The sequence below is a fragment of the Ailuropoda melanoleuca genome, chromosome 16 (genome assembly GCF_002007445.2).
Source record: "Ailuropoda melanoleuca isolate Jingjing chromosome 16, ASM200744v2, whole genome shotgun sequence".
Lineage (NCBI taxonomy): Eukaryota > Metazoa > Chordata > Mammalia > Carnivora > Ursidae > Ailuropoda > Ailuropoda melanoleuca.
The window spans coordinates 48,050,022-48,064,623 of record NC_048233.1 but is presented as its reverse complement, the minus strand read 5'-3'; the positions used below and the strand labels follow the sequence as shown (position 1 = coordinate 48,064,623).

The 14,602-nt window shown below is 37.4% G+C and overlaps 1 protein-coding gene across 5 annotated transcripts in view; it reads right to left on the bottom strand.

The window, feature by feature from the left end:
* The window catches only part of PDE3B (phosphodiesterase 3B), a 168,529-nt gene that overhangs the window by 67,639 nt on the left and 86,288 nt on the right, over positions 1-14,602 (bottom strand). For all 5 annotated transcript variants that reach the window (XM_034646372.1, XM_034646373.1, XM_034646375.1 and 2 more), the window contains exon 2: positions 2,597-2,647. In XM_034646372.1, coding sequence (XP_034502263.1) covers positions 2,597-2,647 — 51 coding nt within the window. The remainder of the gene's footprint in view (positions 1-2,596; positions 2,648-14,602) is intronic.

Genomic DNA, 14,602 nt, shown 5'->3' with positions numbered 1-14,602 from the left:
GTAATGTTTCTCTAAGTATAAAGGACAGAGATTTGATATTTATTAATGTTTATCTATTAGTGTGAAAACTATCAGGTTTCAAACCAGCATAATTACAATAAATATGATTATATTTTATATTATATATAATTATAGTTATATGTTTTTATTTGTTAATATGTCATATATTTTATATAATTTATCAGTATTATAATATTCTATTTTTGTAAAATAGAATACACAAACACACATTTCAATATGATGGGAAAAGATCTGTAAAGATATACATCAAAAGTTAACATAATTAAGTTATTGCTTGATATTTAGGAGTGATTTTTCTCATATACTTATATTTTCAATTCTTCTGATATGAATATCTATTACTTAAGTGATCAAAAAAGCTTAAAAGTATATATTATATGATTCCATTTATATATATAAAGTTCATTAATAAACCAATTTAATTGGTGGAAGTCAGGGCAGACATTATCCTTGGGGATACAGTCAATAATGAGAATGGTACATAAGTGAGGCTTCTGGAATAGTGGTGAAGTTCTATCTCTTGAAACGGGTATTAGTTATGTGGAATGTTTAGTTTGAAAATTTATCAAGCTGTGCACTTTTCTGTATGTATAATTTAATTAAAAGTTTACCAAAGAGGTCGCCGCTGGGCCCGATGTCAGGCGTCACAGATTCAGGCTCTATGCCCAATGTGGGGCTCGAGCTCATGACCTCAGGATCAAGAGTTGCATGCTCCACCGACTGAGCCAGTGAGGTGTTCCTGGTTTTCAGGCCTTCTGACTGAGACTGAGATTTATACCACTGGCCTTCCAATTCTCAGGCCTTCAGACTGAAACATTAAACCACTGGCTTTCCTGGTTCTCCATTTGCAGATGGCAGATCATGGCACTTCTCAGTCTCCAACATCATAATTTGCTTTCTCAACCTTCAATTCATGATTCCTGGGAAAGCCGTAGAAAAAAGAGAATCCGTGGAAGGATGAAGACAATTTCTCCTGAATGCCAAATGGTGAGGCTGTGCCAGGAATTTCTGATGAAATTCCCTGTGCTGTGAAAGTGTTCCTCCTCTGTGATATCTGGAAACCATTGGTGAAATTCCTTCTTATTGTACCGAGGTTCATTCCACAGTATGAGTCTTCAATTGGTGAAATATCATGGCCTATCACCTGTGTTCTGCAGTTTACCATTTCACCCCATGCCTGTTGCCACACTCTGATGAAGAATACCAAATAAGTCATCCATGGAGATAGAAGCTAATTTAGGAGGAGCCCCTCTTGCCAGCTGGAGTTCTGCTTGGAGTAATATGTACTGCTACTTCCATATTCTGATGATCCAAAGAAGCGATGGAATCTCAAAGGAAGTTGCCCATCTTCTGTCTCATGACCAGCCCTACTCACATCCTTCAGCTCTCTAAATTAGCAAGTAGTAGTATATTCTGACAGTATCTTCTCTACCTATTTTCTGTGACACAGACTACCTGCTGAGGTAGAAAGTTTGATTTTTGGTTCTTCTTCAATCAAGAGACATCTGCAAGTGCCTTAGAAGAAATTGCTTGTAAAGGGTGCATTTCCAGTCTCAAGCTCTGTGTTTTCCCACTCTTAATAACTTTTGCCAAGCCTAGTGCTAGCCTATGGTAGGAGCTCAGGCAATATTTAAGTGAATCAGTTAATTTAATCAAATTATATGAGATACATACAGAAAATGGGGGGGTGAAAAATGGACAGAAGAGGGGAGTGAAACACTGATCAGGTTACCATCTCTCTTCGGAATCAGCATATACTTTCCATCAAGCAAAATTCTGTGCTTTCCATATTTATTTATCTTCCAGCCTCAGTCAGGACNTAAAAAAAAAAAAAAAAAAAAAAAAAAAGTTTACCAAAAACTGAAAAAAAATTTTTTTAACCAAAAACTGTGTTTTTGTTTCCCTAATAAAATATTCTGCCAATTGTTTTGCCTTTTCTCATATATGGCTTTCAATCTATTTTCCCCTCTGTGAAGCAGTTGCTCACAATCAGGAAAAAAAATCCCATCCTTAATATAGAATTATTAGTTTATTCTGAGCCCAGATTATAATAGCAACATTTAAAAAATAATTCTTAAACAAGTATGGTTTCATATCATTTTCTTTTTCCCCTCATGATTGAAATGTATTTTTTTTTAAATCACCTAAATGAAAGTTCTCTTTATTTTAGTTCAGTTAAAGAAAATCTTATGACACAGAAATCTTATGAAAGTAACTTTTTTAAAATGTCAAAAGTTTCAGGGCGCCCGGGTGGCTCAGTTGGTTAAGCATCTGCCTTAGACTCAGGTCATGATCCCAGGGTCCTGGAACCAAGCCCCATATTGGGCTCCCTGCTCAGTAGGGAACCGGCTGTTCCCTTCCCCTGTGCCCTCCACCCCCCATCGTGTCCTCTCAAATACATACATACATACATACATACATAAATAAATAAATAAAATCTTTTAAAAAACAAAAAATAACAAAGTGTCAAAAGTTTCATTACAATATACCTGAGACTAACATTATGTGTCAAATATGCTTCAATTAAAAAAAAAGTTTCATTACAGACATTATTAGTGATATTTATTGTATTTACCTGATAATGAGGTTTATACCACTGCTTTAAGTCCCAATCCCAAAGAATCATCTGGAAAACAAAAACAAAAACACTTAGTGACAAACCAGAAATGAACAAATATATGTAAAGACAAAATGGAACATCTTCAATTACAGATACCTAAGATAGCTTACAGTTTGGGAGAGCAACTGGGAATGTGAGAATAAAATTATCTACAGAAGGAATATTCCATAAATTATACACTCTGTGATTGGGAAATCAAGAAAATTTGTCAGAATAAAGTCACTATAATAAATTATATTCACCTTCAAAAAATCCATTACCACAAAAAGGAAAATATAAATCAAAATAACACCCCGTTACTAAAAATACAAGAAAAATTACAAATCACCAGACACTCTCCCTCCCCCCTCCCATCCTCAAAGGATCATCAGTCATCATTCTACACCAGGGTCAATGGGTGGTGCTATTTCCTTACTAATAAGGCAGTTCTGGCAAAAGCAGTTTAAAAACCTTGTCCTTGGGGTTAGATTAAGTATAAAGTAATGGATTATAAAAAGCAACACTCAACCCTTTTTGATACTCAGATATTAGTGATGGTTTTCCTGTTTATCTCCTTAATAAGCTATCAGTGATAACGTCTTAGTCCGAGACTAGTATTTTCCTGTCCTTTTTCTTCCCAGCAAGCTTTCTGGCTGCTTCTCCTTCCAATAGTCACTATGCTCAAGGAGAAAACATTAGCTTTAATTTAGCCATCTACAACTGCTATCTATAATTAATCCTAAATTTCTCTTAATAAATAGGTCTCCTTCTTGCCAACATAAATTTTAATTGCAATTTTCTACATAGCTTTGAACCCTAGTCTCAAATTTAAACCTAGTTAATTTGTAACACAATCACCTGATTTTTATATACTGAACTATTATTTTTTTTCCCAAGTAAATTCTACCCCCAACGGGGGGCTCCAACTCACAACCTGAGCCACCCAGGCACACCCGAATAGTGAACTATTCGTGTTGTTTTTTATCCTTGGTCTTCTGTCTGTAAAAGATCTTAAAGTGTTAACCACTGTATCATTGGTCCAATATTTTCTAAGGAGTTCGCATTTTTTTTTTCTGTAGAGGGACAGATAGTAAATATTTTAGGCTTTGCAAGCCACCTAAGGTCACTGAGACATAATCTTCTCTTGTTTGTTTTACAACGCTTTAAAATGCGAAAACATTCTTAGCTGGAGAGCAGAACCACAACAGGCTGCTGGCTGGATTCAGCTGGTGGGCTATAGCTTGCTGACCCCTATTTTAGATGATATACCCACCCTTAATCCTTCAAAAAATTGTCAGTTGTCTTTATCACCATCTCCTTGTCAACATCCTTGCAGAAGGTCATCTCTTGCCAGTGAAAAGAAACCTATCTCTTCCCAAAGAATATCCAGACATACTATAACTACATCTCAAATCCATGGACCAGTACTCACAGAATGGCTATGGTATAACTACATGCAAAGTACTTCACCAACACTAGCAGACTCTTGAAATTTACTCAGTGTTTTCTATGGCCTTAAGTGTGATCCTGACATAGTTATTTCGGGTTGTGATTTGACCAGCATACATTCTGGATTCTAGAGACATTAATTAATGCAGTTTAAGATGTTAATTACTTTCTCAGAACACTCATATGAAGAGTAACATAACTTGGGGGCACCTGCGTGGCTCAGTTGGTTAAGTAGCTAACCGCTGATTTCAGCTCAGGTCAACATCTCAGGATCCTGAGATTGAGCCCTGCGTGGGACTCTGAGTTGAACCGGGAGTCTGCTTGTCCCTCTCCCCCTACCATTACCCCACCCCCATTCTCTCTCCCTCTCTAAAAAAAATAAATTTTTTTTAAAGAGTAACATAACTTAAATCCCTAAGTTTCTTTTATATTTGGTATTGCTATGCTCACTTTGTCCATGCTACTCTCAGACAATTTTTTAAAGTATTTATTTATGCATTTATTTATTTATTTGAGGGACAGTGAGAAGCAGACTCCCCGCTGAGCAGGGAGTCCTACACAGGGCTTGGTCCCAGGACCCCGGGATCATGACCTGAGCTGAAGGCTGACACTTAACTGACTAAGCCACCCAGGTGCCCCTACAATTGGTATTTTAGACCCAGCTGCAACTTTACTTCTGTCCTTATTTACTAGCCTGTCGAAGTTTTCTTTTGAGATTGAGGATGTCGACTAGCCTATTCACCATTCCTCTCATCACTTATAAACATCTGAGGTTTTCTTAAGTCGCCAATAAAAGCACAGAATAGATAGGCGTGAAGTCAGAACCACATGATGGGTCACCAAAAATTACCTAGGAGATAGGCATCAATTCACTAATTTGCATTCTGAATCTACAAACTTGCCTAACTGTACCGTGCTCCAATCCACACTTCCACATTTCTTCTACAAAGCATGCCATCGATGACAAATGCTCATTCCTCACTTTCCCAATCCATGAGTCGAAGTAGAAGCTTATATCAAGCACACTTTCATTAGGACAGTTTCTTAACACTGAGTCTTCCTTGCTCCCCACTTCATTCACCTATATGATAATTTAATAAATACTATCTTTTTAAATGCTTGTACTCTGATGCCAAAACTGTATCTGTATTCATAGCATGCATTCTTAAGGTAGTCCTATCACTCCCAAGCAGGTGAAAGCTGGTTCTTAGGAGACCCCCCCAAAAAAATCTTAAAAATAATAAGATATTTGTAGTCCTCCAAACGCCACAGTACATAAACAGACAGGCTGTCAATCTACAGTTGTGAAATTTCACAGGAGGGGAGGAATGATTGGGGGGGGGGGAGGAGCAGAATGATAATGAAAATAAGGTTGAGAAATACTGATATAAAGTTGCTTATAAAATACTGATATAAATACTGATACAAAGTTGCTTATAAGAGCAACATTAGCTTATATTCTGAGAGACCGCGTTGAGGATGCGCACTCAGAAGCTGCTGTGGTAACACGAGAGGTGATACACCCTATTCTAACCGCTCTTGGAGGTCTTTGAAATCCCCTGTGTGTTAGCAACTGAGAAAAGATACAGTCAAAGTCACAAACTGCTAGTAGACCATCTTCTGTTTAATCTGAACAACCAGCGATTAGTGATTTTGAGAACACAAAATTTTTGCGTAAGCAGTAGAAAATGCATGAGCCAGGAATTCTACAGCTTGGAATATATTAAGGCAGCGTTATTCCAAGTGCAAGCCACAGTAAGGTAAGATAAAGAAAGAAATTAAGAGCACCATGTTTAGAAATTTTTATAGCAGGGGCACCTGGGTGGCACAGCAGTTAAGCGTCTGCCTTCGGCTCAGGGTGTGATCCCGGCATTATGGGATCGAGCCCCACATCAGGCTCTTCCGCTATGAGCCTGCTTCTTCCTCTCCCACTCCCCTTGCTTGTGTTCCCTCTCTCGCTGGATGTCTCTATCTCTGTCGAATAAATAAATAAAAGCTTAAAAAAAAAGAAATTCTTATAGCAATTTAACATTGCCAAAACATTTTTAGTGTATTTTACAAAAGCATGAATCCACAACAAATTAGGAGAAAAACCTTTCCAAAACTTGAACTTTGCTATACAGTTTAACCTCAATGCGCGTAACTGCGCTGTTGGGGTAGCAAGAAAACTAGATATAACCCAAATGTCTATCTATAACAAAATGGAGAAATTTGGGTATATTCACACCATGGAATACAACAGTGAAAATAAATGAAGTGCAGTTATGTACTATATAAGTAAATCCCAGAAACACAAGATTGAATAAGAAAAGTCACAGAATACACATACAGTATAATTTCATACATGTAAAATATACTGAAATACACTTTTTTAGAAATATAAATATATGGGAAACTGTAAGAAATTCATGATGGTGACTGTCTCTAAGGGAGAAGGGAAGAAACTGGATCTGGGAGTGGCATATAGGGAACTTCAAAGTGACGGGTAATGTTCAAAATTAATGGTAATGGGAGTAGATGGTGTTTGTTATCCTTCGTCTAGACTTTCTGCATATTTTACAAATATTTATTAAGCTTTAACTAAAAATTAAGAATTTAGAAAGGTAAAGAAGTGAAGAATGACTAGTCAAAACTTAAGAAATTGTGCTGTAAATGGCAAGAATGAAAAGGGACAGTAGTTGGAAAAGAATGTGGGGATAACACTTTTTGTTGTTGTTGACATGGTTAACAAAAGCTCTACATTTAAGAGCTTGTCTGTACCTGATAGGAATGATCCAGGACAGTAGGTGAACTAATAATACAGGATAGATTGAGAGATATTCTAAATAACAAAATCCTTAAGGAAAATACTGCTCAATGGCTGTATAATATTAGGACTCAGGTAAAATCTAAAGTAGGAGACAGTAATGGCGTATTAGCCATTAGTTATCAGATTATGATCAATAAATCACTTGTTCATCAGTGGTCTGGAATATTTAGAGGGGAAAAAAGGAATCTATGTAGTTTACATATATTTCAAAATTATGAAGTATAAGATTAATTCTTATTTCCATAGAAATCTCATCATCTTCATTGTAATAACTATTATATTCTTAAAAGCTGGGCAGATGCCCTAAGGGCCTCTGTTATTCTTTACAAACCATCTTATCTGAAGTATTTTTATGTCATTGGAATATTATTATTTACATCTATTAAATTCACATTCTTTTCATTGTGTTGCACTGTCTCCAATCAAAAAAAGAAATGGCTCAAAGTTGGTTTCCTAAAGCTTAAGGTGTTGATAAAAATAGAAACATAAATAACTCAGAATAAATGCTAAGTGTAGATCAAGAACAAGACTGTAGGGGCATGTGGGTGGCTCCAATGGTTGGGCGTGTCTGCCTTCCGCTCAGGTCATGCTCTCCAGGTCCTGGGACAGAGCCCCATGTTGGGCTCCCAACTCAGCAAGGAGTCATCTGCTTCTCTCTTTCCCTCTGCCTCTCCCCCTGCTTGTGCTCTCTCAAATGAATAAATAAAATCTTAAAACAAAACAAGACTCTAATGCAAATGCCACACAAACCCGCAAAAATGAAAATATTTTAGGACACACGGCTATCAAAAAGCTAAATTTTTTTAGACTCGTAATTCATTTACCCATATTTTCCACTTTGAAACTTTATGGAATAATGATAATAGGAAGCCACAGAAACTTTAAGGACATATTCAAACAAAACATAACTCTTTTTGGTAAACCAATAGAATTTTTCTAGAACAAGAACATAATGCTTTCTTATATGATTCTTATATGAATCTGAAGACATTTGTTCTTAAAACAGATGAGACAAAAATTACAGAGGCACCATCCAGATTCTATGCTCCTCACTGCAAACGCGTATAAAAAAAAATGAGAAACTACTGCCGAGAGACTTGTAAAACCAGTCACAGAGATGATAAGCATTATGCTGGAAGAGAGAAGAGATCAAATAATTTCCAACACATACGTACCGTATGACACCTTGGGGTATCACAGAATTCAAAAGAAATATGATGCAAAGGAGTAATTACTGCCACATTTGCATACAGCAGATATTTTACTTTATTGCTAGATAAAAGCACTCCTGTGCTAAGTCTGAATCAACTCTCGTTATGTGCAATACTTATGAGGAAGGGTGGTAGACAAGTTTTTATGTGTCTATCACCAAAAACCCATACTACAAAAGTGGATCCCCCCTCCCCCGGCATTGAATGATTATTTTGTGAACTCTGACAGAAACTGAGAAATGCGTGTTAGAATAAGTTCTGGGAGAATCCGTTATCTGTACAGCAAGGAGAAATCTTGCTAAACAATGAGACTATCTCCTCACTGCAAGTTTATACACTACTGTATTCACAGAAAACAGCTGGTGGTTGAAACACATACGCTGGTCATAATTCAGCGTGAAAGAAATAGCATAAATGGAACCACTCAATTTTTGGCCACACAGTATTTACATCCTTGCAGTGTGCTGTGGAAAATGGAACAAATATAGAAATATTTTAAAAACCAAATATAAAATATAAACATAAATAGCAAATGCAATAGAAGCATTTTCTTCAATAAAATGCACAGAACTTCTACTTCTCAAGCTTTTGTTTTTTTAAGATTTTATTTATTTATTTGACAGAGATAGAGACAGCCAGCGAGAGAGGGAACACAAGCAGGGGAGTGGGAGAGGAAGAAGCAGGCTCCCAGCAGAGGAGCCTGATGTGGGACTCGATCCCAGGACTCCAGGATCACACCCTGAGCTGAAGGCAGACGCTTAACAACTGAGCCACCCAGGTGCCCCTACTTCTCAAGCTTTTAAAGATTTACTTGTTTTTGAGAGAGAGAGAGGAGGGACAGAGGAAGAGGGAGAGAGGGAGTCTCCATCAGACTCCCGGCTGTGCGCGGAACCCGATGTGGGGCTCAGTCCCACGACCCTGAGATCATGTCCCCCAGGCGAACTCAAGAGTCGTGTGCTTAACCAACCGAGCTACCCGGGCACCCCTATTTCCCAAGCTTTTAAGTATGATAATGGCCATTAACTTAGCAACTGACACAACTCCGAAAATAATCTTCAGTGAGAAATCTCTTTACAACTGCGGGGTCCATGCTGAATCTGACTATTGAGAACCGATAACCAAAAACACTTGCTGCCTTTCACCACCCAATTATGATTTTGCTTGGATTTTTCTAATTTAAGAGAAATAGAGAAAAGAATATGTTGGATATAGAATGAATCTACATCACACAACCTATTTACCATCAGTGAGCGACAAGAGAGATACCCTTAATGTTGCAATGTTCACTGATATAAAAATATTGTGATTTTTTTTTAGTTTTTAAAAATTATAATGAATCATTTTTATACATTTATCTAAAATTGACAGGTGCCTACCATGCATACTTGAATACATAGTATGTGGTACATGGATATTAAAAGTTTAAGAAAGGGGCGCCTGGGTGGCACAGCGGTTAAGCGTCTGCCTTCTGCTCAGGGCGTGATCCCGGCGTTCTGGCATCGAGCCCCACATCAGGCTCTTCTGATATGAGCCTGCTTCCTCCTCTCCCACTCCCCCTGCTTGTGTTCCCTCTCTCGCTGGCTGTCTCTATCTCTGTCGAATAAATAAATAAAATCTTTAAAAATAAATAAATAAATAAATAAATAAATAAAAGTTTAAGAAAAATTGGCAGAAACATTCACTCCTTCCATATTATAATACACACAAGCTCTTTTAAAGTCTTACTTCCAAACAAACAGTGTATGTCCTGTATATACCTTGTTCCCAAGTCAGCAAAACTTCAGGCATCTAAACTTCAGTACCAATACCAAAGTAGATTCTGTAAATAATTTAAATATAAAAATAAATAATTCAAATTAGCTAAATTTCTAATCACAGTAAAAAAAGAAGTTATAGTAGGTAGTATGTTTTCAGAACATGGTTCTACTATATTAGAAGGCATCATTTAATGAAAGTATAAAATTTTAATTGCTGATTTAGGAGCTTCCAATATTTGTGTTTCCTTCTAAGCTCAAAAACTGTATCAGAAATTATATTTTCATACGCTGTGGTTATCTGTTCAATACTAATTTTAAACACAGCATTCTTTCTAAGTAGCATATGAGGTATACACTACTAAAAGAATTTTTTTAGTGGATTTGATAAAGTGAACCCAAAACTATGCCTTCATATAAATTCAACTTTGTGGTTAAAAAAGTTGAATCCTGATAAGTTTCTGTTTGAATATGTTTATAAGTCCAACATGCTTTACAGAGCTCTACAAAACCACCAATACCACAGTGAAACATCAGCAGTACAACCAGGAGATGTTATCAGGTTCAATTACGTCAATGAGGTTTTATTTCATTGTTCCCTATGTAGTCAAAAAAGAAAAACATATATGTGCCTTCAAGTCAAACTCACAGAACTGTATTATTTATGTGAAATTTAAAAAATGTTTATTATGGTACAGCTGTGAATTAACTGTTACAATACTCTTTATTCTCATATTTTTAATGACATTTTACTTGAGCTTTGTGTATAAATCTATGCTAATGAAACTGATTGAATTTCAGTATTTCCAACTTTTTCTATTTCTATGCCTTCCAACGTAGGCCCAACAAAGAAACCATTTAACTCTGTGATTATGTTTATTAAACATAAACCAAAAACATAAATGGATAGCCAAAGTGTTTAACTAACTAAACTGTACTTTCTACCAGTCTAAAAGCACAAAGATAGTATCCTTGACCCCTCCTGGCAACGATGGGCCCCAGAGAGAAGAGAAGCAGAAAAAAGGTGTGTGTGTATATATTGGGAAGGTGGTGGTAGGACTAGTATTACTTGGATACCGCTCCTACTAGTCCAACAAATAATATGATTATGGTAACTCAGACTGTATGCTATGTACCAGCACTATGTTAGACACTTAATACATATTGTCTCCTTTAATCTCTACTAGAATTCTCTGCGGTAAGGCCTATTTACCCATTTTACAAATGACACAACAGAGACTAAGAAACGTTAAGGAACCTGCCCAAAGTTACACGATCGGTAAGTGGCAGAGACAGAAAATAAATTGGGCTCTAACTCCAAAGATTTAAGGATTCTTAACCATGATGCCACACCATCTCATTATCATTTACTAAGCACTGCTATATGCTAGCAGTGTGCCAGGCCCTCAGCAGCCATGTAAAATCACAACAGCTTTTCAAGTCACCCCATTTTCTATACAGAGATGTTGAGGATTGGTGATTATACTAATAATTCTGCATTTGCCTCCCAGACTCCTTCTTTGCCCTTCCTTCGATCCGAGAGAGGCTGACCCCCATGTTTTGCTTCACCTAAGCTCCCATGCTTTCTGCTTAGGCTGGGACCCACCAGCAGGAAACTGGAATCTGAGAGGAAAGAGAAATCAAGGTTCTTTCTTTTCTGTTGCCTACGTATGCACCATTGTCTCTCCTGGTGTGTCCCTGCCCACCCCCCCCCACCCCGTGACTACAGTTCTGACCAGACGGCCTTCCCTTCCAGCTGAAGCTGTGACTCTGAAAACACCATTCCCACCCCTGTTCCTGCAGCCCCAGGGGACGTAACAGCTTTTTAGGGTTGCTAGCCTCTAACCATCTCTCGTCCAGTCTCTTAGCCCTGCTCATTCTCTCAAAGTCAATTCGTCATTAAAATCTTTTTATTTGAACCACCTTGAAACAAATTCTACTTCTGCACCCCTAAACGGTACAGGGATGTTGTACTAAGTTCACATGTCAGGTGGTAAATCACAGAGCTAGAATGTGAACTCAAATTTTATCTCCTTCCAATTTTATTCCTTTTCAACTAATGCTAAAAGGATAATTATTCATGCTTTTTATGAGATCTTAACCTTCCCAAAGACCTCGTTTTTATTTATCAAGTCACCCTCTAAAATCTGATCCCACCTTCCCTGCATTTCATGCAGTTACTACAGATGGACTTTCTGAGCTCTAGTCAATGGCCAGTTTTTCCATAAATATACTAGATCCAGTCCCATGTTGCCTACTCGAAGATATTCACAAGCTACTCTCTCCCTCTCTCCTACAACATCATTTTCTCTCTCTACAAAATCATTCCTATTAAATTATAAACATGCTGCAATTTCTCACATCTCACCTACACATACCTTCTTGGGATCACACTTGCACCCAGCCACTGTCCCATTTCTCTGCTCCCCTTTAGAACAAAATTCCTCAAAGGAGTGATGTTTGCCTGTTGTTTCCAATTCCTCCCCTATAATTCTCTCTTAAGAGAACACTGACCTAGCTACACTGGTTTATTTACTGGTCCTTGAACACGCCAGGCGAGTACCAATAAAATTCACTTCCCTTTCTTTTTTCTTAATAAGTTCAAAAGGAAATAAATTACATAATACTGTATTATAAGGTGTGATTTTCTGAAGCTGGACTGATAATTCAGATTTTATAAAGTAGCACCTGAAATACAAGTTTCATTTTTTTTCTTGTCAAGAGTACAAAAATCTGAGACAAAGACATTTAAAGGGACAGGAATAAACACAGGTTGAGTGAGTATAACACAAAAGTACTGAAGTCATACACTGTTTGAAATACACAGAGCTTTGACCTGTGAAAGTACCAATTACTTAAATCTCTACGTCCTCCTGATAAACTAATAAGCACTTAAAATTTTTGTTCATTAGCTCTTAGGAGACTATTCTATTTTTCTCATTTGATGTTCTGAAATTAAGTAAAATGTCTTTTTTAAAACCTTACAATTTTTCATCATCATTTAAAAGTTACAAAACAGTTCCACATACCATGGCCTAATTAGTGTGCTGAGGGAATTCAAGCACAGAGAGCCACTTTCTAAGTATAATATGTAATAGCTTCTATTTTACCAGTGTTCTTAATCTCTTATTCTCTCTAGAGGTTCTCAAAGTTTTATCTGCCTGCCCCTCCTCCAGACCTCTTATGCCTTTCTGGATGTCTATCTCCGTGCGTGCCTCAACTGCCTTCTCTAGCCTATGAGTGAACAAAATTTTACCTCCGCCCCTGACACGGACTCTACATTCACACCAAAGGTTATAGTTTCTGGGGATAATGTGCCAAATATAACTGGAATAAATGGAATTGTAAACCTTTAAAGAAAACAATTTCTATTTCCCCCCTGCCATGAATAAATAAAATGTCTTCCTTTTAAGTTACAATGCGACGTTTGGTATAATTTAAGCAAATAAGAGGATTAAATTAATAATAGCTAATACTTTTTAAAACCTTACTAAAACAGGTCAATAATTCAGGATTGCATAAGGAATATCCTAATAGGTATTCTAGAATTCTAAGTGTGGTTTATGAGCAAGACCAAAAGAGAAAAAACGGCTCCTCACTTCGATAACAAAGATACGCTACAAACTTGATTCTGGGTCTGGAAAGACAATCACAAAGGCCTTCTGGGGGGATGTGAGATCAACCTAAGACGGTGGTCTTACAACCAAACCTAAAGACACCCTCATCTCTTCATTCAATAACAGGTAGACTAATGCTCGAGCCCAGGCTCTCAGACACTATACTAAACTGCTTCCCACCTACTTAGGACCCAAACGGAGGAGTCTCAGTCGTTTTTTTTCCTCCCAATCAACTCTGTACAACTCAGACAACCAAAAGATCCACAAATTAACAGACGTTCAAGTAAGAAAAAGGAACTAGCTGGTCCTATAGACAGGCACACCCTCTGACTAACAGAGCAAATACAACATGTATTTCTTCTCTGGCTGCTCTTTAAAATTTATCTGGGTACAGATAAATTATAGTTTAAACTTAAGAATAGTGAGCCAACCAAGACACAAGCAGTACTGGTAAAACAGCTACATATATGTATTGAGGAAAAATTTAAAAATAACACACGCAAAATCTGCTGGAAGTCCCTTTGTTTAGAAATTCTGCTCTTTGGCTCTTTTCTATGTCTCGTCTAATGTGTTTACAGAGACACATAATCTTTGTATCCCCAAATAATACAATGGAGAGTCCTAATGGTATTTTACCAAGGGCAGAGATATTTCATCATTAATGTGTAACCCCTGGCCTCAAGAGGAATACTGAAGAGGACTGGAATACTCTTTTAGAAAAAAGAGGAAAGGGGGCGCCTGGGTGGCTCAGTCGTTAAGCATCTGCCTTCGGCTCAGGGCGTGATCCCGGAGTCCTGGGATCGAGCCCCACATCAGGCTCCCTGCTCTGCTGGGAGCCTGCTTCTCCCTCTCCCACTCACCCTGCTCGTGTTCCCTCTCTCGCTGGCTGTCTCTCTCTGTCAAATAAATAAATAAAGTCTTTACAATAAAAAAGAGAAAGAAAGAAAGAAAGAAAGAAAGAAAGAAAGAAAGAAAGAAAGAAAGAAAGAAAGAAAGAAAGGAAGGAAGAAAGGAAGAAAGGAAGGAAGAAAGAAAAGTAAAGAAGAAAAGAAAGAAAAGCAAGAAGAGGAAAAAGCTAGAAATTCCTTTCAAGGGCTCAACTCTAGGCTTTGTTACCTCTCCGCAATCTACCCATCCTACCC